The sequence below is a fragment of the Hemitrygon akajei genome, chromosome 26 (assembly GCF_048418815.1).
Source record: "Hemitrygon akajei chromosome 26, sHemAka1.3, whole genome shotgun sequence".
NCBI lineage: Eukaryota > Metazoa > Chordata > Chondrichthyes > Myliobatiformes > Dasyatidae > Hemitrygon > Hemitrygon akajei.
The window spans coordinates 23047736-23070839 of NC_133149.1; the positions used below are offsets into that span (position 1 = coordinate 23047736).

The 23104-nt window shown below is 41.4% G+C and overlaps 1 protein-coding gene across 2 annotated transcripts in view; it reads left to right on the forward strand.

The window, feature by feature from the left end:
- Positions 1-446: 446 nt before the first annotated feature.
- The window catches only part of robo4 (roundabout, axon guidance receptor, homolog 4 (Drosophila)), a 140847-nt gene continuing 118189 nt past the window's right edge, over positions 447-23104 (forward strand). Inside the window, exon 1 of one of the 2 annotated variants that reach the window (XM_073029726.1) lies at positions 447-651. In XM_073029726.1, coding sequence (XP_072885827.1) covers positions 495-651 — 157 coding nt within the window. In that variant the 5' untranslated portion in view covers positions 447-494. The remainder of the gene's footprint in view (positions 652-23104) is intronic. The other variant, XM_073029728.1, reaches the window with a different exon arrangement.

Sequence of the window (23104 nt, forward strand, 5' to 3'; positions counted from 1 at the left end):
TCTAAAGGGCTGACATCCTTTATGTGACAATCTTTCAAGGATGGCAAACGTATACCTCCCTGATCCTGAGAGGGAGAAACCAACTCATCTGGGCAGAAATCTGTATCTTTTTGCTGATATATTACAGAATTAATAAAAAAACAAGATGCAGAGCATGGCCTTGTGTTTGGGAAGTTTCTTTCTGACAGTGTAGTTTTGAGTTAGTTAAAAAGGGATCTTGTTTTCTCTTCTTCCCCCTCTCTGGATTCCACAGATGTTGCAGTCAGCCCCGATCCCCGGCTCAGCCCTCGTCTCAGCATGGTGCCATCAAGCTTTTGTTCAACAACTTAGAAAAAGAAGGGGAAAAACACAAAAGCAGTTGCAAACATGCATGATAACAAATTCCAATAATTTACGAAGGGGCTTGAATCAGACAGGCATCAGACTAAGTCGGTGCTGCTGATGTTGGCGGGGTTACTAGCCAGGGGAGCAACTCTCCCCAGCCCATTTCCCATATGATGCCTTCCTTTGCTTCGCTTCTGCTTTATCTTTCCCTTTTTGCGGGGGCAGAGAGCTCCAAATTGTGCCGGTGTCAATGTACCTGTCCGCCGGACAGGCCTCTGAGAGGAACAAGACATCTACACTCCTTCAAGCCCAGCTACAGATCTCGAAGTAAGTACCAAAACTTCTTCACACAGACCCTCTATAATTACGTTTCTTCGACAATCAAGATTGGTATAAGAAGACTCTCCAAGCATCTTTCTTTCTCTCTCATTCTGTCCTCAAATAAACACTTTTTGCTTCGATACAATAGGGCTGATTACAAATTTTAATGACCTTTTTGATATGCAATTCCGCCTTTTCTCTCTTGACTCGAGTTAACTGCGCCTCTTTTTCTCCTAAAGAAATATGTAAAACTAGTTAAGTGTCTCTTTGTTGAGTCACTGGAGCATCCTGTATAGAGATAACACTCGGGCGAGTCTCTTTATATCAATTTACCATTGAAATGTGGGCACGGGTCAAAACTCGGAAGGAAAACAAACAGAATTTTAATTAGCTTTATCTGAACGGCAGTAACTTTTTTATACAGTGGAAATTATTACTTGCAAATTTAACCGAAACAGAATAGGAAGTGAGGGAAAATATGATAATTTCTTTAAAAATGCTTTAGCTTAAAATTTGCGTTGTGCTTTTGATCAATAACAAACGTTTAAAACAAGACAACTTTCTTTTAAAAAAAACCCTGCAAATGTTCCCAGCAACATTGCCAATCACCGAAATATTCTGTCATTCATGCCTAACTGATTAAATTATAGTTCCCGTAGATTTTCGTAAAACTAGTTCAATTTCCCTCCAATAATATCACAGACCGTCAAACCATATAAAATAAACCAAAGATTTTAGATTTTAGCAACTACAAAGTGGCTGAACGACAAAAGCTCCTTTATTAAGAGCTTGGAGCTAAGAGAAATAAACTTATGAACATTAACAACAGCGGGAGCGAACAGGAATTTATTCATACCGAGTATAACATTGGGCAGTTTTATCAATCCAGCCTAAGGTCGCAGAGGGTTTATACTGCCTGTTTGTAGATACTTGATGCTTCCTTAAAAGTTAGTGTCTATATGATTATATTTAATTTTCCTCTAAAAATATATTTGAAGCATTAAAGGCTGAATGAATAAAGGCAATCTCAGGAATCAAATGTTATTTTCTTGTAGGCAATAATAGTCATAGGTGATTTCAGCATCAAATCGATTAGTTGGACAACAGAAATAAGTCCTGCCTTTAACCACGCACATAATTACCAAAATATATCAATGACCCACTGGGGGAAGCCTTCTTCCAGAAACTCTCTCCAAATAGGTGCTGATTGATGTTCCTCCCCTAATTATGTTTCACCTCAAGAAAAATATACAAATTTGCTTTCTCTTCAATGAATTTTAGCTCAATTACCAGGTCTTTAGTTCAAAGTCTATTTTTTAAAATAAGAACACTGAGTCAGACCACTGAATATAGTATCTGCAGGTTAGTAAATAGTTAATGAAGATCCAAATACTCAGTAAAGGAAACAGAATAAGTTCTCTGTAAAATCAATTGTTTTGAGGAGTTGGATAGCTGCATCAGCAGAACTTGCTTTTCAATGTTAATTTTGTCAATATCTGAAATAGTTTTGCCACGAATAATGACCTGTTCATGCAAATTTCTTTGGATTGTGACTATTTTGTATTAAATTCCCAGTTGAATTGACCATGTCCCTTTCATGGTATTCCCACTGGATAACAGGTCTTTCACATCAAATTTCACTGGATTGTTTTGTGTGAAAACTCCATTGCACACACCTTGAATTGGATTCTATCTATTCTATGATTGTTTCTCTGACAAAGCATTGCTTTCCTTGCGTTGCCTGGCCTATACATGACTTCATTCTCTAACTCACTCTGAACTGTCCTCCGAAGTGGTCTGGTCAGCAACACAATTACAGCAAACAGGGCTGGGACTACACAATAAATGCTGATTTTGCCAACAATACCCACCTCCTGAGATTATCCTTTTTAAAACTTGCTTTGTTAGTACATTGGTTTGTGCATCCTTTTACAGTTATAAGATATTTTACCACAGTTGCCGATACTGTTTAAAAATTGTGTTGAAATATTGTGTGAAGGAATCACTAAAAGCAAAGAACTTCAATTACTTTTTCAAACTTTTCCTGAGTAAAAGTCTAAATGCACCAATGCTGAAACCAGTAGATTTGATAATTTTATTTAATAATATATTGCAGTCTTGGTATTGTATGACTGTCTGGAAACAATGTAACTGATACTATTGGCTCATGAATCAATTCATTCTGCTTAATACAACTACTCATAGCACCCATAATTCAAAGTTGATTAATTTAACTTATTGCATTATTCATAAATTCTGCTGTGATTGAAAATAATTTTGAATTTCAGAAGTAAATTCTTTAGAAATTTGAACAAAAGCATCTATTGGAATTTATTTCTGCTGTTGCTCATTGATATAAGAAATGACAAAGAAAAAATTGACTTTAGATTTTTAAAAATCAAAATTGAAAATATACCTAATCCTCGAAAACCTCCATTAGAAAAAGTGTACTGCTTCATTACCAAGGTCTACTATTACACAGCCATTGCTGGATTCACAAAAGGAATGCACTCAGAGAAAACATTTGTGAAGCAAAGTTTCATGAAGGAGATTTTGGTAAAACCTGCTTGTGTGAATGGAGAATGGTGTTGCTTTGATTGCAGTAAAAGTGGATATTTAATTTGAAGACGTCTATCACAAAAAGCCAATAGCGACATTTTAAAAATCCATAAATCAAACATTCATAAATCAAAGAATACCTGCATTTACGTTAATGCAGTTCATCTAAGAAGACAAATCAGAGAACAAATAAATTCCCTGCAAAGATCCCGAGTGTTGATTTAGTACCTTCTTTGGACCTGTGAAATCAAACTCAAAATGAAGGGACTTCAGAGAACTTTGAAGATCAGAACCCTGTGCTCCCTACACGCTTATGACTTTGTGGCAGAACTATGACTTTCAACCTGTCTATTAAATTAGAATTGGAGTAACTACCACTGAATTTATGCCAGACAAACAAAACCCCCACTACCTGAAATTTAACAAAAATTTGAAATTGCAGATGTTGAAATTGTTGTGTAAGTCTGAATTTCTACAGTTGCTGAAAATAATTTTGAATTTAAGAAGTACCCTTAGATATATGAAAAAATATCAACTGATTTTTTTTTTGTTGTCAGTTGATATAAGTAGGATTTTGATTTTAGATGTTCTTTATCAAAAACAGAAACATGTGTCTAATCCTAGAAGTGGTTCACTCCCTCATTGCCACATTCACTTTTGTACAGCCATTGCCCGATTTACAGAGGGAATGCATTCATATTGAGAGGACTGGGTGAAATACACTATGGCAATTCTGACACAATGTGTTCTTGTGCATAAACAGTGTTGCAAAATAAAAAGACACTGAATTGCACTGAGAGTCAATAGTGACATATTAAGAAAAAATATAAAGAGGAAATGATGCAAACACTTAACAGCCTCTGTAGAAATAGGGGAAAAAAGAGTTAATGTTTCAGCTGGGAGCCCCTTCATCAGAACTGAGGTGGAAAAAAAGAATAACAAGTGAGAAATTGGTCATCTTGTATTAAAGTTAAAGTGTATATAACCTGTATGAGAGTGGATGTGCTCAAAATGAATTTAGATCCACATCTAGCAAATATTCATGCCTGGGGTGTGACGAGCTGAGCATAAACCATAGGGATGAAAGGTGAGATAATCAGTATGAGGGGCAGGTTTCTCTCCCACAATGATTATGATCCAGTGTTGGAAGGCTGGGGGCAAACTTATCCTTCCTGGCCACACAGAATAAGAAAAATGAATGAATGTAAAATGAAGCGAAGAATACCATTTGCCCATAATTCCTTAATATTTCCAAAAAAGATAAATGGTGACTTGGGCGTTGAAACGGATGCTTTAATTCCTTTGAATTACAACCAATAAGTTTCTCATTTCTCTTAATTGGCTAATTAGCCAGTCAATTAATTCAAAATTAATCAAATTCATTTTTCTGTAATGTAAAAAAATTGTTCTGCTTGACAAAACTTGCTTGGAATGGGTTGTTTGTGGCAGTGTGCAGTATTGAGACATAGAGAGGCACATGCTGAATGGTTTTAGCAGTGGCTCTGTATCAGCCCAGTTCTAATGTCAATGAATTTGAAACCCAGTATCAGGGACTTGAGAACATAATTCACCTGACATGCCAGTGCCATACTGAAGGAATGCAACACTGAAAAAGGTGCTGTCCTTCGCCAAGGCTCTGTTTGTCCTACTGGGTGAATCTAATGGTTGCTATGGAAATACTTCAAAGAAAATTGGCCCTGATCAATATTGAGCAGATTTTCTGCCCTACCACTAGTGCTATTGTTGGAACCTGTCCGTGCATCCCTGCAGAAATCCCACAGTATTGTAATGACATTGGTCTAATTTGGAAGGACTATTTTTCAGCTTGATGACTATGCTGCCGTTTGCCCCTGTGCTGCTCTGACTGACACTGCTGCGGTCCAGAACTTCCACATAGTTTCCAGTTGGCCAGCTGGGAATCTTGTCCCTGAACCTGCCTGCTTTAAAGTTAGGAAACCATGCCAGTTCCCGTTAAAATGACAGAGGAGACCCTGTGTCCCAGGAGAAAAGAAAGCATTTTAAATAATTAAATTAACTTCAATATTAACTTTAATGTACATTTAAATTAATTTTAATGATTATAATCATTTCTTTAGCTCTACTAGTGTGCTTTCTAAACGTAAAAAATGAATATTTTCTGAATGTTGGTGTATGTGGAAGTCAATGGCCCTGACAACACCGATAGGTACGGCTACCTGCGAGCCAGGGAATGGGGCCTTCCCAGCTGCCAAATATATTCTGTGAAGACAGCACACTGCCTGCAGTGAGATATCCCCTGTCCTGTTGAAGGGCAGGGAGCAAGACTTCCCCTGGGAGGTTGGAACAGGCAGTGTGGAACATAGGCACCAGTGTTTTCTGTGCAAGGGAAGATCTCCATTAATTTCTCAGCAACTACCACTAAATAGGTTACAGTTAAACTCTGATAAACTGGCATGCTGGACTGGCAGATATTCCAGACTACTACTCATATTATTAATAAATTCAACACACCTTTAGTTTTCTTTTAGTTGTAACACAGAGTTAGAATAAATTTTGCAGTGAACCAGGAAAGTTTATAAGGTACAAAAACAAACAGCTGAAGGAACTCAAAAGGTCAGGGATCAGTGGATCCAGATGAAAAATTCCCCAATGCTGCCTGACCCACTGCATTATTCCAGCTGTTACTTTTTTTGCTGCAGCTTCCAGTATCTGCTCTTCGTGGTGTTTCAAGTTGATAAGGAGTGTGGGCATGGGGCCTGAGTTTAGGAGTTCGGGAACGGGTGTTGGTCAATTTAAAAGGAATGTGAAAATGATGGCCCTGGTGAGATTAAAGAGATCAATAGAAAAGTGTGTATGGAACTGGAGGAGATAACAGAGGTACTTAATGAATACTTTGCCTCAGTGCTACAGAAAAAGGATCTTGGCGATTGTAGGGATGACTTACAGTGGACTGAAAAGCTTGAGCATGCAGATATTAAGAAAGAAGATGTACTGGAGCTTTTGGAAAGCATCAAGTTGGATAAGTCACTGGGACCGGACGAGATGTACCCCAGGATACTGTGCAAGGGAGGAGATTGCTGAGCCTCTGGCGATGATCTTTGCATCCTCAATGGGGACGGGAGAGGTTTCAGAGGATTGGAGGGTTGCGGATGTTGTTCCCTTATTCAAGAAAGGGAGTAGAGATAGCCCAGGAAATTATAGTCCAGTGAGTCTTACTTCAGTGGTTGGTAAGTTGATGGAGAAGATCCTGAGAGGCAGGATTTATGTACATTTGGAGAGGCATAATATGATTAGGAATAGTCAGCAGGACTTTGTCAAAGGCAGGTCGTGCCTTACGAGCCTGATTGAATTTTTTGTGAATGTGACTAAAAACATTGATGAAGGTAGAGCAGTAAATATAGTGTGTATGGATTTCAGCAAGGCATCTGACAAGGTACACTATGCAAGGCTTATTGATATAGTAAGGAGGCATGGGATCCAAGGGGACATTGCTTTGTGGATCCAGAACTGGCTTACCCACAGAAGGCAAAGAGTGGGTGCAGACGGGTCATTTTCTGCATGGAGGCCGGTGACCAGTGGTGTACCTCAGGGATCTGTTCTGGGACCCCTACTCTTTGTGATTTTTATAAATGACCTGGATGAGGAAGTGGAGGGATGGGTTAGTAAATTTGCCGATGACAACAGGTTGGGGGTGTTGCAGATAGTGTGGAGGGCTGTTGGAGGTTACAGCGGGACATTGATAGGTTGCAAAATTAGGCTGAGAAGCGGCAGATGGAGTTCAACCCAGATAAGTGTGAAGTGGTTCATTTTGGTAGGTCAAATATGATGGCAGAATTTAGTATTAATGGTAAGACTCTTGGCAGTGTGGAGGATCAGAGGGATCTTGGGGTCCGAGTCCATAGGACACTCAAAGCTGCTGCGCAGGTTGACTCTGTGGTTAAGAAAGCATACAGTGCATTGGCCTTTATCAATCATGGGATTGACTTTAGGAGTGCGTGGAATTGGCTGCCAGCAACAGTGGTGGAAGCCAAAATGATAGGGTCTTTTAAGAGACTCCTGGACAGGTACATGGTACTTAGAAAAATAGAGGGCTATGGGTAACCATAGGTAATTTCTAAGGTAAGGACAAGTTCAGCACAACTTCGTGGGCCGAAGAGCCTGTATTGTGCTGTAGGTTTTCTATGTTTCTATGTTGGGAATGCAGCCCTGGTGAGTTTAAAGAGAGTGTGTAAAGCTGAACCAGGTGAACCAGATGCCAAACCACTGGTATTTCTGAATGGATAGAGGATTATCAGTGTCTTCTGTGGCATTGTTTTACTGTCTGTGAAGATTTGTTGTCCTTATGTTGGCTCTCATGATTCTTCCATTTCAGTAATGCACCTTGAGATATCATAGGTCAGCACCCACAGATGCTTAAATATTACAAATCATGCTGTAAGCGGTAACAGTGTATTATATAGCCCAAATGAAGATGATTAGAGTATTCCCCTGAAATCCATTTCTCATCATTCCTAACTCTAACATCTAACAGCCCAATTTTAACAGTTAACAATCCGAACATCTTAAAATATTTTAAACGCACTATGGGAAGAAGATTTGGGTCATATTGTCATGTCCTAGTAGATTTTTAAAATTACCACAGACTGAAGTTATAAACAGCTTAATGCCTGTTACATACAGTCCAATCCCAAAGGTGTGTCCTTTTTACTTTCTCTTGCTTTTGAAGCTTCTTTGAGTTAATTCCACCAACGTTACTGTGGTAATTCTTCAGAGCATGATAGTCAGCCGATATTGAACTGCCTATCTGAATGGAAGCTGATCCCTGTCTCCACATGTGCACTTCCAGTTTGGGATCACTGGATGTCAGTCAGAATATTTGAAGTAACGCAGTCAACTGTTAGGTTTCATCTCTTCCCTGTTGCAGTTCATTAAAGCCTGCAACCTTTGTGTTTCCCATGATCCTTGCATCGTTTAGCCATTACATAATCGGCAAAGCCCCAAATCAACAAAGTTCCAACAGTACACATTAGTGTTAAATATTTACTGCCTGGGATTTGATGGGCTGAAGGGCCTGTGCCCATGCTGTGCATGTGACTATGATTCCATATGGAGAAGAGTTTTTCTTGGAGCAGATTCATGCACAGAGTGGGACAGTGAGGACTCAAACAGCAAAGACAAAGAGTCCTCAACAAACATCTGCCTCTACATACATTACAAAATCTCAATAGATTCCTAGGTCATGAATTTAGAAAGGTGGTGGTGGCATCAATCGGTCTCGAGAGACCATGGATCTGTGTCTGGAGTTTCCAGGGCGCAGGCCTGGGCGGGGTTGTATGGGAGACCGGCAGTTGCCCAAGCTGCAAGCCTTCCCCTCTCCACGCCACCGATGTTGTCCAAGGGAAGGGCACTAGGACCCATGCAGCTTGGCACCGGTGACGTCGCAGAGCAATGTGTTGTTAAGTGCCTTGCTCAAGGACACAAACACGCTGAGGCTCGAACCAGTGACCTTCAGGTTACTAGTCTGATGCCTTGCCCACTAGGCCACAGAAAGGTACATTGTGTAGTTCACTAGAGATATCTTATATAGGATATATCCTATATCCTCTTTGGAGAGAAGGAGGATGAGAGGAGACATGATAGAGGTGTACAAGATATTAAGCGGAATAGATAGAGTGGACAGCCAGCGACTCTTCCCCAGGGCATCTCTGCTCAATATGAGAGGTTATAGCTTTAAGGTAAGGGGTGGGAAGTTCAAGGGGGATATTAGAGGAAAGTTTTTTACTGAGAGAGTGGTTGGTGTGTGGAATGCACTGTCTGAGTCAGTGGTGGAGGCAGTTACACTAGTGAAGTTTAAGAGACTACTAGACAGGCATATGGAGGAATTTAAGGTGTGGGGCTATATAGGAGGCAGGGTTTAAGGGTTGACACAACACTTTGGGCCGAAGGGCCTGTACTGTGCTGTACTATTCTATGTTCAATATGTTCTATAACCCTGTCCTTCTAATATTGGGTTAACAATCCAGAGATATGAGTTTTATTTCTACCATGGCAGTTGTGGAATATGAATTCAGTTAGTAATATGGAATTTAAAATATGTTAATCATTTCAAATGTACTGGGTTTTTACAAGAACCCATTTGGTTCTATGATGTTCTTCAGGGGAATTAAACTACCACTCTTACCCAGTTTGGCTCATCCATGACTCCAGACTGCTGATTATCTCGTGAGTCATTCAGGAGCCTCATAACCAGTATGTTACAATGGAGAAAGAGTAAAACAGTGCAACTGCCTGGAGTTCTCCTAGTCATGAACTCAGACAGAAGGCTGAGGAAAGTCCATCTCCCACCCCACATCTCATCACATTCTACAGGGGTTGTATTGAGAGTGTCCTGAGCAGCTGCATCACTGCCTGGTTCAGAAATTGCACCGTCTCGGATCGCAAGACCCTGCAGCGGATAGTGAGGTCAGCTGAGAAGATCATCGGGGTCTCTCTTCCCGCCATCACGGACATTTACACTACACGCTGCATCCGCAAAGGAAACAGCATTATGAAGGATCCCATGCACCCGTCATACAATCTCTTCTCCCTCCTGCCGTCTGGGAAAAGGCTCCGAAGCATTCGGGCTCTCAGGACCAGACTATATAACAGTTTCTTCCCCCAAGCCATCAGACTCCTCAATACCCAGAGACTGGATTGACACCTTGCCCTACTGTCCTGTTTATTATTTATTGTAATGCCGGTACTGTTCTTGTGCACTTTATGCAGTCCAGTGTAGGTCTGCAGTCTAGTATAGCTTTCCCTGTGTTTTTTTTTATTATGTAGTTCAGTCAAGTTTTTGTACTGTGTCATGTAACACCATGGTCCTGAAAAACGTTGTCTCATTTTTACTATGCACTGTACCAGCAGTTATGGTCGAAATGACAATAAAAGTTGACTTGACTTGACTTGAGAGATGGCAAAGTTGCTCCTAGCCCAGTCAACCTTGTTTAAGTTCAAGTTTGAGTTTATTGTCATCGGCATACATACCCAGGGTATAAATTGCATGAAGACTAACTTTCAGCAGCAGCACAGTACTTTACAAACTTGACAAAGATAAACTTTAATTAACATAACTTATACAGTATATAACATACATGATAAACTGAATAAAATAAACATAACAACATAAGTGCAAGTTGAGAGTGAGAAAAAAGAAATATAGTTGTGCACAATTAGTCTGTTGTGATGAAGGCAGAATGGCACATAGATAGATCACTGACCTCTGGTTTTGACCAGCATTAAAGGATTTGTTGCATTGACTCAGTGCGGGACATGCAGCCTCAGATTGTTCAGAAATCTTAATTCAAATTGTTTAATGTCTTTCCCAGTGCGCAAGTGTAAAGGAGAGCGAAATAATTGTCACTCCCGATCCAATGCAGCACAAAAAGGCACAATCAATTAAGAAACACAATAAAAATGTAAAAAACACAATAAATATAAATACATAAGAGGCTGGGAAACAGAAAAAGAGTACTTAGCTTTGGATTAGCTCAGTAGTAGTAAGTGTTATTTGATAACTGGAAGACATAATATACAGTACTGTGCAAAAGTCATAGGCACCCTTGCTATATATATATGTGCCTAAGACTTTTACACCGTAATGTATAGTCTGAGGTAGTTTTAGGAAAACTTCCTCACAAACATCTAGGGTGTGTTCCATGAACAAGCATAGTCATTCTCTCAAAGCACTGGATTCCTTCATTACACTCCTACCTGTGGACACAGGAGACCACCAGAGTGAGTGCCTCAGTGGTCTACAGCCGGGAAACACTACTGGTGGTATATAGGTGGGAGTCCTCAACAATTACTCTACACCCCATGAACTTCTATGATAATAGATCGCCCAACCTCCATCCCTCCTCCCTCAGCTGATGAAGAAGTTTTCCTATGTGTTAAAAGGAATTTGGAAGCAGCATGGAGACTGGCAAGAGCCCAGATTGTTCTCTGGATGGTGGGGGGGGGGGGGGGGGTCTTCAAGAGTGACTTGACAGGATCACTGTTTGAGCTAGCCAAGTCCTGAAAGACAAAGTTGTCAGATTTGGTCTGCAGCAAGTTGTAAGTGAACCAACAGGTGTACCTGGTCCTGTCTCTACCATTTTGCTAATGGAAATGTCCTCTGTATTGTGCTTGAGAAGACATTTCAATTTAAGCAGCGGTTATGTGACAAAATGTTGGGCAAGACTCTCAAACAGCAACCTCTGATCTACCGCTGCCACCTGAAACTCTTGCAAAGGATTGCACTTATGAAATATTAAGATCCGATCAGCTTTATTTGTCACATGTACATCAAAACATTGTAATATACAGTGAAGTGCTTGGGTTTTGCATTATCGTTTGCAATGTGCTGGGGGATGTCTGTAAGTGTCGCCATGCTGCCAGCACCACCATAGCATGCCCACAACTCACTAACCCTAATCCATACATCTTTCTGGAATGTGGGAAAAAATGGAACACCCAGTGGAAACCCACCCAGTCACAGGAAGAATATACAAACTTTGTACAGACAGTGACGGGAATTGAACCCTGATCTTCCAGACGCTGGTGCTGTAAAGCGTTATACCAGCAGCTACACTACCATTCCTTCAATTCTCTTGAACAGGCCTTGAATTCATTATCATCTGAATAAGAGTCCCAGCTTCCACCAGTGAACTGAGGTGAGAACTACCCACTAGCAGAGCGTTGTGGAATGTAAAAGAGGGAAACCATATTGCATTTATAAAAACCTTCAATGATATAAAACATCCAAATGTATCACACAGGGCCTGGCAGGCAAATTGTACAACACAACCACAGGATGAGAAATCTAAAATTTATGACTAAGTATTCAGTGAAAGTTGTAAGCTTTATGGAGAACCATAAGAGAGCAAAGAGAGAGTTTCTAGGGGGAATTCCAAAACTTAGCTTCAACAAGAGGACCTGGCCCAGTAATTCCTTCACACAATTTAAAGCATACAATATCTGTGGAGGGTAAAGGACAGTCAATATTTCAGGTCAAGACCCTTCATCTCGTCCAGATGAAGCATCTCAACTTGGAACATCATCTCCCTTGGTACATACTGTATGTCAGGATATTCCCTTTGTTGATTTCAGTACTGCCTTCAAAACCATCACTGCTGAGCTTCTGCAAGCGAAACTCTCCAAACTTAATTTGCCAGTCTGCATCTGCAGGTGGATCACAAACTTGCCCTCTGACAGGATGCACAGTATGTAAGACAAGGCATGTCTCCACTTAGTGAGCACTTGTGCACCAAAAGGGTGACTTTTTTCCCCTCTCCTATTCACTCTGTACACCGATGACTGTGTCTCCAGTTACTCATCTGTTAAACTGATAAAGTTTGTGGATGATGGCACTGTCATTGGATTAATCAGCAGAGATGACAAATCCAGGTACGGCCAAGAAGCAAACAAGCCAGTGTCCTGGTGCAATCACTACAGCTTGGACCTGAATGCCCTCAAAATTGTGGAGATGCATATTGACTTCAGGAGAAATATGTCTCCTCATCATTAACAACTCTACAGTTAGCACTGGTTCAACACTTCTTGCAACAGTTAGTAAAATTCCATCTTCCCCAAAACATACTGGTGCAATTCTACCATCATAGAGAGCATCTTCATATCAACCACTCCTGTCTGGTTTGCTGTAGAATCCATACAACCATAAGGCAGGAGCAGGATTAGGCCATTCAGCCCATCAAATCTACTCTGTCATTTCATCATTGCTGATCCCTCTCAACCTCATTCTCCTGCCTTCTCTGCATAACCTTTGACAGCCTTACGATTTAGTAACCTATCAACCTCCACTTTAAATATACTCAATGATTTGGCCTCTACGGCCATCTGTGGCAATGAACTTGCAGATTCACCACTCTCTGGCTAAAGAAATTTTTCCTCATCTCTGTTCTAAAGGGACATCCTTCTATTCTGAAGCTTTGCCCTCGGGTCCTAGACACCCCCACCATAGGAAGCATCCTCTCCACGTCCACTTTATCTAGGCCTTTCTATATTCAATAGATTTCATTGAGATCCCCCCCCCCCCCTCCCCATTCTTCTAAACTGTAGGGAATACCAGAGTCATCAAAGCTTCCTCATGTATTATCCTTGTAAGTCTTTGGAACATTCTTGTGAACTTCCTCTGGACCCTCTCCAATGCCAGCACCTCTTTTCTTAGATGAGGGGTCCAAAACTGCTCATAATATTCCAAATGTAGTCTGAACAATACCTTATAAAGCCTCAGCATTACTGAAAATCCTTGCTCTTGTAGTCTAGTCCTCTCAAAATGAATGCAAATATTGCATTTTCCTTCCTTAACACTAACTCAACCTACAAGTTAGCATTTAGGGAATCATGGTCAAGGATTCCCAAATCCCTTTGCACCTCTGTTTTATGACTTTTCTCCACATTTATAAAATAGTCTGTCTTTATTCTTGCTACTAAAGTGCATGACCATACACTTCCCGACACTGTATCTATTCCATCTGCCACTTCTTTGCTCTTTCTCCTAAGCTGATAAATCCTTCTGCAAGCTCCTTGCTCCCTCAACACTACCTGCCCCTCCACCTATCTTTGCATCATCTGCAAACCTGGCCACAAAACCATCAATTCTGCCATCCTCTCATAATATACAAAAACTATAGTGAACTGTCAGGTCAGCAGAAAAGGTCATTGGCTACCATCATTGCAGGACTTGTACATGTCCAGGCAGGAAAAATCATTGTGGTCGGTACCAACCCCGCAAACTGCTTTTTCTGAAACCTCCTTTTAGGGCTACTACAACAAAAAAAAACTTCATACCATGTTAAAATTTTGCTTCCCCAGGCAGTTAATCTGATCAACCATTCTAGTGTGCCGATGCCCCCTCTATCTATTACTCCCATCACTTCACCGCGTTGTAAATACTTTAAGCCACTTTTAAAATGCTGTTGACATTGTAAATACATACTAGTATTTATGTATTTATGCATTTTCTGTACTTTAACCTCCAACTTTATTTTTATATAAATCTTGATTATTCTATATAATTGTTGGATGTTGTTTTTTTATTGCATGTCACACCAACACATCACAGCAAATTCCTTATACACATAAATGCATATGATGAATAAAGTTGGTCCTTGGTTTATTTTCCTCCACAGATGCTGACTGTGTTAATCTAGCAGTTTATTTTGCCTCCAGACTCCAGTATCCGCAGTCTCCTGTGTCCCTAATATACAGAGCTGTGCAGTTGAAAAAAGGCCTTGCACTGATTTCCCTGTGCCCTAGTATCCATTGGCAAAGTTTTGGTAAGATTTTCATTTGCCCTATTATCTTTTTTCTGGCATGATACTCTTGCAAACGATACCAGCAGATACGAGGCCTAAAATTCATCTCCAGCTTTTGCTCTCTTTCAGCATGAATTAGTCTCCAATGGTCTAAATAATGACAGTGCGGATTTACCTCAAGGACAGTCACATTTTGTTAAACCCTTTTCCCACTTAAACCATGCTATTTAAACTTCAGTCTTTATCCCTGCTACAGCCTAATATCCTTGGCTATGCAGGTCAGATCCATGGTCTTTCCAGCTTTTCCTAATCTCATGATTATTCCGCTTGCTGCCTCTGATCTCTGCCATATTCTCATTTTGCTGTCATTCATGCACTAGGAAAGTCTCCCAAGCTCCATATTCATTTACTTTCCGTTCAGTGTGCAGGAGCAGGCACTGAGGACATGGCCATTTGTCTGTGCAACAGCCTTCCCCTAGGTCCAAGGGTGAACCGTTGGAGTATTACACCTTACAGAAACATCTCAGGGTCCTCCTGCCTGGTTCACACAGCTGTGGCCCTGCAAGATCTCCATGCCTCACAAACACAGAGGAGATTGCTCGTGTGGACACCATGCTTCATTGCAAATCTTTGACCAGCAGGGAGCAGTCTCCCAACCCTTCCCATCAATGCAGCATCCATTTATTCACTCGTAACTGTACTCTCCATCTCTTGGATTCTGGAGTGTAAGAGTTGACTGCCATGAACACTACTGCAAGACTAACTGACAGCAGCTGTGAGAATTCACTATAAACCAAAAATTACTGTGTACTTACATTGACAATGGTAGTGTTATACAAGGATACTTGTGTATGTTGTGAGCTTTCGAGCTGATGACCTTAACCTGCATGGGACTTTCACAGTGTAAGGCTGACCCACAATGTTGTTTAATAGCACTAAAAGTCTATTGCAGCTATGTAGGACCCTGGCCAGACTCCACTTGAGTACTGTGCTCAATTCTGGTCAATTCACTACAGGAAGGACATGGAAACCATAGAAAGGGTGCGAAGGAGATTTACAAGGACGTTGCCTGGATTGGGGAGCATGCTTTATGAGAACAGGTTGAGTGAACTCGGCCTTTTCTCCTTAGAGAGACGGAGGATGAGAGGTGACCTGATAGAGGTGTATAAGATGATGAGAGGCACTCATTGTGTGGATAGTCAGAGGCTTTTTCCCCAGGGCTGAAATGGCTAGCACAAGAGGACATATTTTTAAGGTGCTTGGAAGTAGGTACAGAGGAGATGTCAGGGGTAAGTTTTTACAGAGAGAGTTGTGATTGTATGGAATGGGCTGGTGGTGGTGGAGGTGGAAATGATAGGGTCTTTTAAGAGACTCCTGGATGGATACACGGAGCTTAGAAAAATAGAGGGTTATGAGTAAGCCTAGGTAGTTCTAAGGTAAGGACATATTCGGCACAGCTTTGTGGGCCGAGGGCCTGTATTGTGCTTCAGGTTTTCTATGTTTCTATGTTTCTAAAAGTTATTAAAGCAGTTTCTAGGTCTCCAGCAATGAATGACTAATATTAGAGATGCTCAAGAGGCCAAAGTTGGAGCCATTACCTCAATGTGCTTGAGGAAATTACAGTGATAGAATAGGATGAGGTGATGGGGTGATTTAAAAACATGTATGAACATTTCAGAGCAGGGGTTCACAACCTTTGTCATGCTAAGGACCCATACCATTAAGCAGAGGTCCACGGTCCCCAGGTTGGGAACCCCTGTTCTAGAGTTAAAGTTGTACATGAGCAAGTGGTGATTGGGACTCTACAGGTTTGCCTTGGATACCAAGTTTTGGATGCCTTTAAGTTAACAGTGGTTGGAACTTGAGAGGTTGGTATAAATGTATTGGAATAATTATGTTACCGAGGAAAGGATCAGGGTTTCAGCAGCAGGTGAGGTGAAGAAGGGGAGGGGTCAGATGAGTTACAGAGAAGGGAGTTGGTGAGACTCATCTTGTGTCAATCATAACACCAAGATGCAAAACAAAGGCTTGATCTCCTTGAAGCTTAGATGGAGAAAACTCTCCTCAGGAAGCATGACAAATCATACAGTCAGAGGAAGGTGGTCATGAGAGTGTCCTATATATCTTCAGCTAGCAGATGGAACCCAATATTCTGGCTCAGAAGGATTGATCGTGGGCTTCTTCATTGGTAACAATGTGAGCGGAAAGATAAGACATTATGGATGTTTTCCCAACTGTAAGTGGACAGATTTTAACGGAAGGCTGGATTATAGCTGCCTTAATGTAGTGAATTCAAATGAAGGTGCTCCAGATTGAAGGTGCAAATCCAATATCTACCTGATAGAATCATCACTCTCTGAACTTACAACATTGTTTGTTTCAATATATCAGCCCTTCCATATTCACAGTGCCATTGACTGAGCACTGCCTTTGGTGTTCACATTGAAGTGCTTTAACATGCTGAAGCTGGCATGCCTATTTCCTTGGGACTAAATATTGCAACCAATATTAGTGAACCATGTTTTTAGTTCTTGCAGCATACTTCTTGGGAATGTGAGTGTCCCCTTTAAGAACTTTCATGAGCATAGCTCCTCTTAGTTGTCTCACAGTGCCTCAAAGCTAATAAATTATCTTGAAAGAACTTTGCAGGCAAGCATAGCAGCTGATTTGCAATAGCAAGATCCAATGCACAGATGATTATTAGCTAATCTATTTTTGTGATGTATGGTATGTTGAGAGAAATGTTGAGCAATGCACAGAACCTACAGTGTTTTTGGAAGACCATAAGGTTCTTTTACCTTAAGCCCTCTAATTGATTCCAGTTCATTGCAGAACACCCAAACCAGTATAGCTAATCTCCTCGTGGACTTAACCACGAGATCTCAAAAGCCATCTTGTCAGCATTCTGGAAATTCTCCTTCTTGGGATCCAGCACCAACCTGATTTTCTCAATCCACCCGCGTATTGAAATCCCCCATAACTATCATAACGTTGTCCTTTTGACATGCATTTCCTGTCTCCCATTGCAATTTGTAGACCACTTCTTTACCACGGTTTGGGCATCTGTATATAACAACTATCAGGGTCTTTTTACCCTTGCGGTTTCTTAGCTCTACTCATAACAATTCAACATCTTCCGATCCTATGTCACCTCCTTCTAATGATTCGGTTTCATTTTCACCAGTAGCGCCACTCCACCACCTCTGCCTATCTGCCTGTCCTTTCGATACAACGTGTATCCTTGGATGTTAAGCTCCCAGCTATAATCTTCTTTCAGCCACAATTCAGTGATGCCCACAATATCATACTTGCCAATCTGTAACTGTGCTGCAAGTTCATCTACTTTATTCTGTATACTGTGCGTATTCAAGTATAACACCTTCAGTCCTATATTCACCCTTTTCGATTATGTCCACCTTTTACATTGCAACTCATCCTGTTGACTGCATTTTTGCCCTATCATCATCCTCTCCTTGTTAGGAGTCTCACTACACATTGCCTCTGTTTGTAAACCAACTACCTCATCTTCAGCACTATTTCTCTGGCTCTCATTCCCCTGCCAAATTAGTTTAAACCCTCACGAACAGCAAGAGCAAACCTGTCTACAAGGATATTGGTCCCTCTTGGGTTCAGGTCTAAACTGTCGTACTTTCCCCAGAAGATATCCTAACGACCCATAAATCTGAACCCCTGCCCCCTGCACCAGTTCCTCAGCCATGCATTCATCTGTCAAATCATCCTATTCTTACCCTCACTGCACGTGGCAAGGGCAACAATCCAGAGATTACTACTCTGGAGGTCCTGTTTCTCAGCTTTCTACATAGTTCCCTAAAATCTCTCTTCAGGACCTCCTCACCTTTCCTACCTGTGTCATTGTTGCCAATATGTACCAAGACTTCTGGCTGCTCACCCTCTCCCAAGGTGCCCATGGTTCTTAAGGCTCACCCACACCTGCCAGTACAGTCTCCTTTCAAACCCTCATTTATACTCCAAACTCCTAACAATATAGCACTCCTGTTGTAATCCACTTCACACTGGCCTTGATTATTTGCCCAGTTCTGGAGTCTGCTATTTTTCATTGAAGAGCTTAATCAATGTTCTCTTTAGCCTGAATGGAAGAAGATGTATTAATTTTGAGTATCCCACCTCATTATAAAGTTATACCACACAGAAACAGGCCTTTAGACCCAAGTCATCCATGCCAGCCAAGGTATCTTCTTGAGCTGGTCCCAATTTGCCTGCATTTGGCTCATCTCCTTCTAAACCTTTCCTATCCATGTGCATGTAAGTTCCATTCATTCTCCACCCCGCTCCCACTCTGACATACTGTATCTATCAGAGGTCTCCTGCACATTATTATAATAAAGTCTGGAGCAAGCTTTAGGAACTTCACCTCACATTCTATTTCTGAGCATTGCCAGTTTTTCCACCCTGTGGTAACTCGCTTTCACTGTCTGTTTCAGAGCTGGCCTTGTCTGCTGTGAGCAACCCATCTATAACATTGACCCAGTTTTCCTCTCTTTATTAGCACAGCCTGACCTTCTAGGCACATCCCACAGATAGTTATTAGTAATACATTGATCTTTCTTGTCTTCTCTATAATTGCCCCTATTAATCTGTTTCAACTGGAGGATACTTACATCTCACCCTTACACAGATCTTCCTTTCACTCCTACCTTCTATGCAACTTATGATTGCATTTTTAAAATTCTCTTCTCAGTTCTGTTGAAGGATTTATTTATTTTAAAATTTATTTAAAGATACAGCATGGAACAGACCCTTCTGGCCCAGTGAGCCTCACTGCCCAGCAACCCACTAGTCCAATCACAGGACAATTTATAATGACCAATTAATCTACTAACTGGTCTGTCATTGGACTGTGGGAGGAAACCAGAGTACCTGGAGGAAACCCACGTGTTTACAGGGCAACGTACAAACTCATTACAGATGGCACAAAATTGAACTCTGAGCTCCGGAACACCCCGAGCTGTAATAACAATGCACCAATCACTATGCCATGGTGGCACCCATCTTGAACCTTAAGTGTTAATCCTTGTTTTTCTTTCCACAGATGCCACCTTTCCTGCTGGGCATTGCCAGCACTTTCCATTTTTATTTTAGATTTGAGCATCTGCATTTTATTGACAGAGTTTGATTATTTCACATCCTTTTTGGTTCTCACAAATTGTTATACTATCTCTAAAATACCTGCAATACTTCTGCCTGTCATCCTCTGCACTGAGTGATTCCTCAGCTTCCACCTCATTTTGACATGCTCTCACTCTTCTGCGATTATTATTCCCAATTCCCTTCATTCCTTCTCCATTTAAATCCCCAACATTATCACTGCTACTCATTTTTTTTTCCCCCTTTTGGCTCTCACAAGTTGTGAGAAATCCAGCAGCAGATGTTGGTCACATTGCTGACTCACAACTGCATTGTCAGATCCAGCTCAACCTACGTCATCAGGTTCATTGAAGATACAACAGTGGTTGTCCTCATCAGCAACGATGATGAGTTGCCATACAGAGAGGAGGTAGAGAGTTTGGCAAACAGTGTGAGAACAACCTGAGTCTCAATGTGAACACAATAAAAGAGATGACTGTAGACTTCAGGAAGGCACAGATTGACCATTCTTCATTGCACATCAAAGGCTCTGCCGTGGAGAGAGTGAAGAGTACAAGGTTTCTTGGTGTGCACGTAACAGATGATCTAACCTGAACCCACAACACCTCCTCATTAGTCAGGAAGGCCCAGCGGGATCTCCACTTCCTGAGCAGATTGAGGCATGCAGGTCTGCCTGCCCCCAATCTAAAAAATTTCTACAGGAGCACCATTGAGAGTGTTCTGTCTGGCTGCATCATTGTGCTTCAAGGCATTGGACCGCAAGATCCTACAGAGGATAATGAATCACTGGGGTCTCCCTCCTCACTATTTGTGACATTTACTGAGAGTGCTGTATACGAAGGGCCTGAAGATTTGCTGATGATCCCTACTACCCATCCCACAATCTCTTTGACCCACAACCATCAGGAAGGAGACACAGGAGCATCAGGACGAGGACTGCCAGACTGTGTCACAGCTTCTTCCCTCAGGCTGTGAGACTAATGAATACCCTGCCACCAGTGAGGTCTCATCACCAGGACAGCGAGCTGTTTATTGTTATACTGCATTGTTTATTATTTACCTTGCTGCACACTACATTCATTTTGAATGATATATTTTAACCTTTTTGTGGTAATATTTAGTTTTATGTTCTGGGTATGATATACATTTTGTGGGTCTGCAGAAATGCTGATATATATTGAGGCAATCAGAAATGAACACAATATTCAACGTTTGGTCTAATCGGGGTTTTATGGTTGTATATACGTACAGTCAGATGGCAATAAACTTGAACTTGATGTGGATAATGTTATGGTGGTGAAAAGAGGCATGTCGTCCTATGGTGTCATTCCACAAATCATCTCAGTCACATGAAGGAGCAGATTTCAGGAGGCTTGTATCACTCATCTCCTCCATGTTATTTAGTTCTTTTTCTGCTCCTAGAGATTGCTCTCTGACAATCTGCTACAATCTTATCCACCCATTCATTTATTCTCCAAGACATTTCTGTATCCATCTCTTCAATATACCTTTGTCCGTTATTCTTACCATAATCCCCACTGAGACATTTGCTCACACACAGTGGTCACTTCTGCTGATAGAACCTTTTTGCTCTGCTGAATCCAAATGATACAGATTGGCAGAGATGAAAATTAAGAATACACAAGAGGCTGAAACTTTATTTTCTAACTATTGGTCCCATCCATCTGCCAAATAATTGTCTAAAGCTACTTGACATTTGCAAATAGGGTGTCCTATTTGACGCCAAGATGTGTCCTTGATCATTTACCCAGGCCCTGGTTGAAACTGCCTTTTTTTCCCACCATCATAACATTATCTACCTTCAGCTGTGGTTCAGATCTGTTTCTGGAATTCTCATAAGAAGATAAGAAGTAGAAACAGGCCACAACTGGTGTTTTACTAGAGTATTGCATACAGTCTGGTCGGCCCACTATCTGAAGGATGCTGAAGCTTTGGAGAGAGTGCAGAAGAGGTTTACCAGTATACTGCCTGGTTTAGAGGGTATGTGCTATCACGAGCGGCAGGACAAACTTGGGTTGTTTCCTTGGGGGTGCCAGAGGCTGTTGGGAGATCTGTTAGAGGTTTCTAAGATTATGAGAAGCATTGATTGAGTAGACAGACAGTATCTGTTTCTCAGGGTAGAAATGTCCAATACCAGAGGGTCTAATACATCCATTGAAGATGAGAGGGAGTAGGTTCAAAGGGGCATGTGAGGGGTAAGTTTTTACTCAGAGAGTGGTGGATGCCTGGAATTCGTTGCCTGGTATGGTGGTAGAGGCAAATACATTGGAGGCTTTTAAGAGACATTTGGATAGGCACGTGGATGTGAGGAAGATGGAGGGGATATGGAAATTGTGTAGGTAGGAGAGATTAGTTTTTGGGGATTTTTGATTTACTTTTTAGCTGGTTCGGCATAACATTGTGGGCCAAAAGCCCTGTTCCTGTGCTGTACTGTTTGATGTTCTATGCTAACACTTTGCTGCACTAACCCTATATGCTTTTAAAAATGAGTAAGTGGGAGGGTGGGTTAATAAGTTTTGCAGATGACCGATGAAGGCTGGTGACGTTGTGGATAGTGTAGAAGGCTGTCGTAGATTGCAACAGGACATTGATAGGACGCAGAGCTAGGCTGAGAAATGACAGATGGAATTTAACCTGGAAAAGTGAGAAGGTTGAACTTGAAGGCGAAGTACAGGGTTAATGTCGGGATTTTTAGCAGTGTGGAGGAACAGAGGGATCTTGGGGGCCACGTCTATAGATCTCTCAAAGTTGCCACACAAGTTGATAGGGTAGTTAAGAAAGTGTGTTGGCCTTCACCATTTGGGGGATTGAGTTTAAGAGCCATGAGGTAGTGTTGCAGCTCTATAAAACCCTGATTAGACCAAGCATTGAATATTGTGTTCATTTCTGATCACCTCATTATAGGAAGGATGTGAGAGCTTCAGAAGAAATTTACCAGGATAATGCTTGGATTAGAAAGCATGTCTTCTGAGGATAGACTGAGTGAAGTAGGGGTTTTCACTTTGGAATGAAGGAGGATGAGAAGTGACTTGATGGAAGTGTACAAGGTGATAGGAGTCATAGATAGAGTAGACAGTCAGAGATTCCCCCCACCCTCCCAGGATGGCTAATACAAGGGGATTAACTTTTTCGTATTTAGGGCAAAGTATGAGGGGGATGTTAGAGGTAGGATTTTTACAGAGAGGGTTCTGGGTGAGTGGAATGCCCTGTCAGGGGTGGTGGTAGAGGCTGATCCATCAGGCACATTTAAGAGACTCCTATCTAGGCACACGGATGAAAGAAAAGTGGAGGACTATGTGTGAGGGAAGGGTTATATTGATCTTGAAGGGTTGGCACAACTTTATGGGCTGAAGGGCTTGTACTTGGCTGTACTGTTCAGTGTTATATGTTCTTGAATATACTCAGCAAGCAAGTTTAGTCACCTCTCCTGGGTAGAGAATTCTAAAGATTTTCTATCCTCTGGATGAAGGGATTTC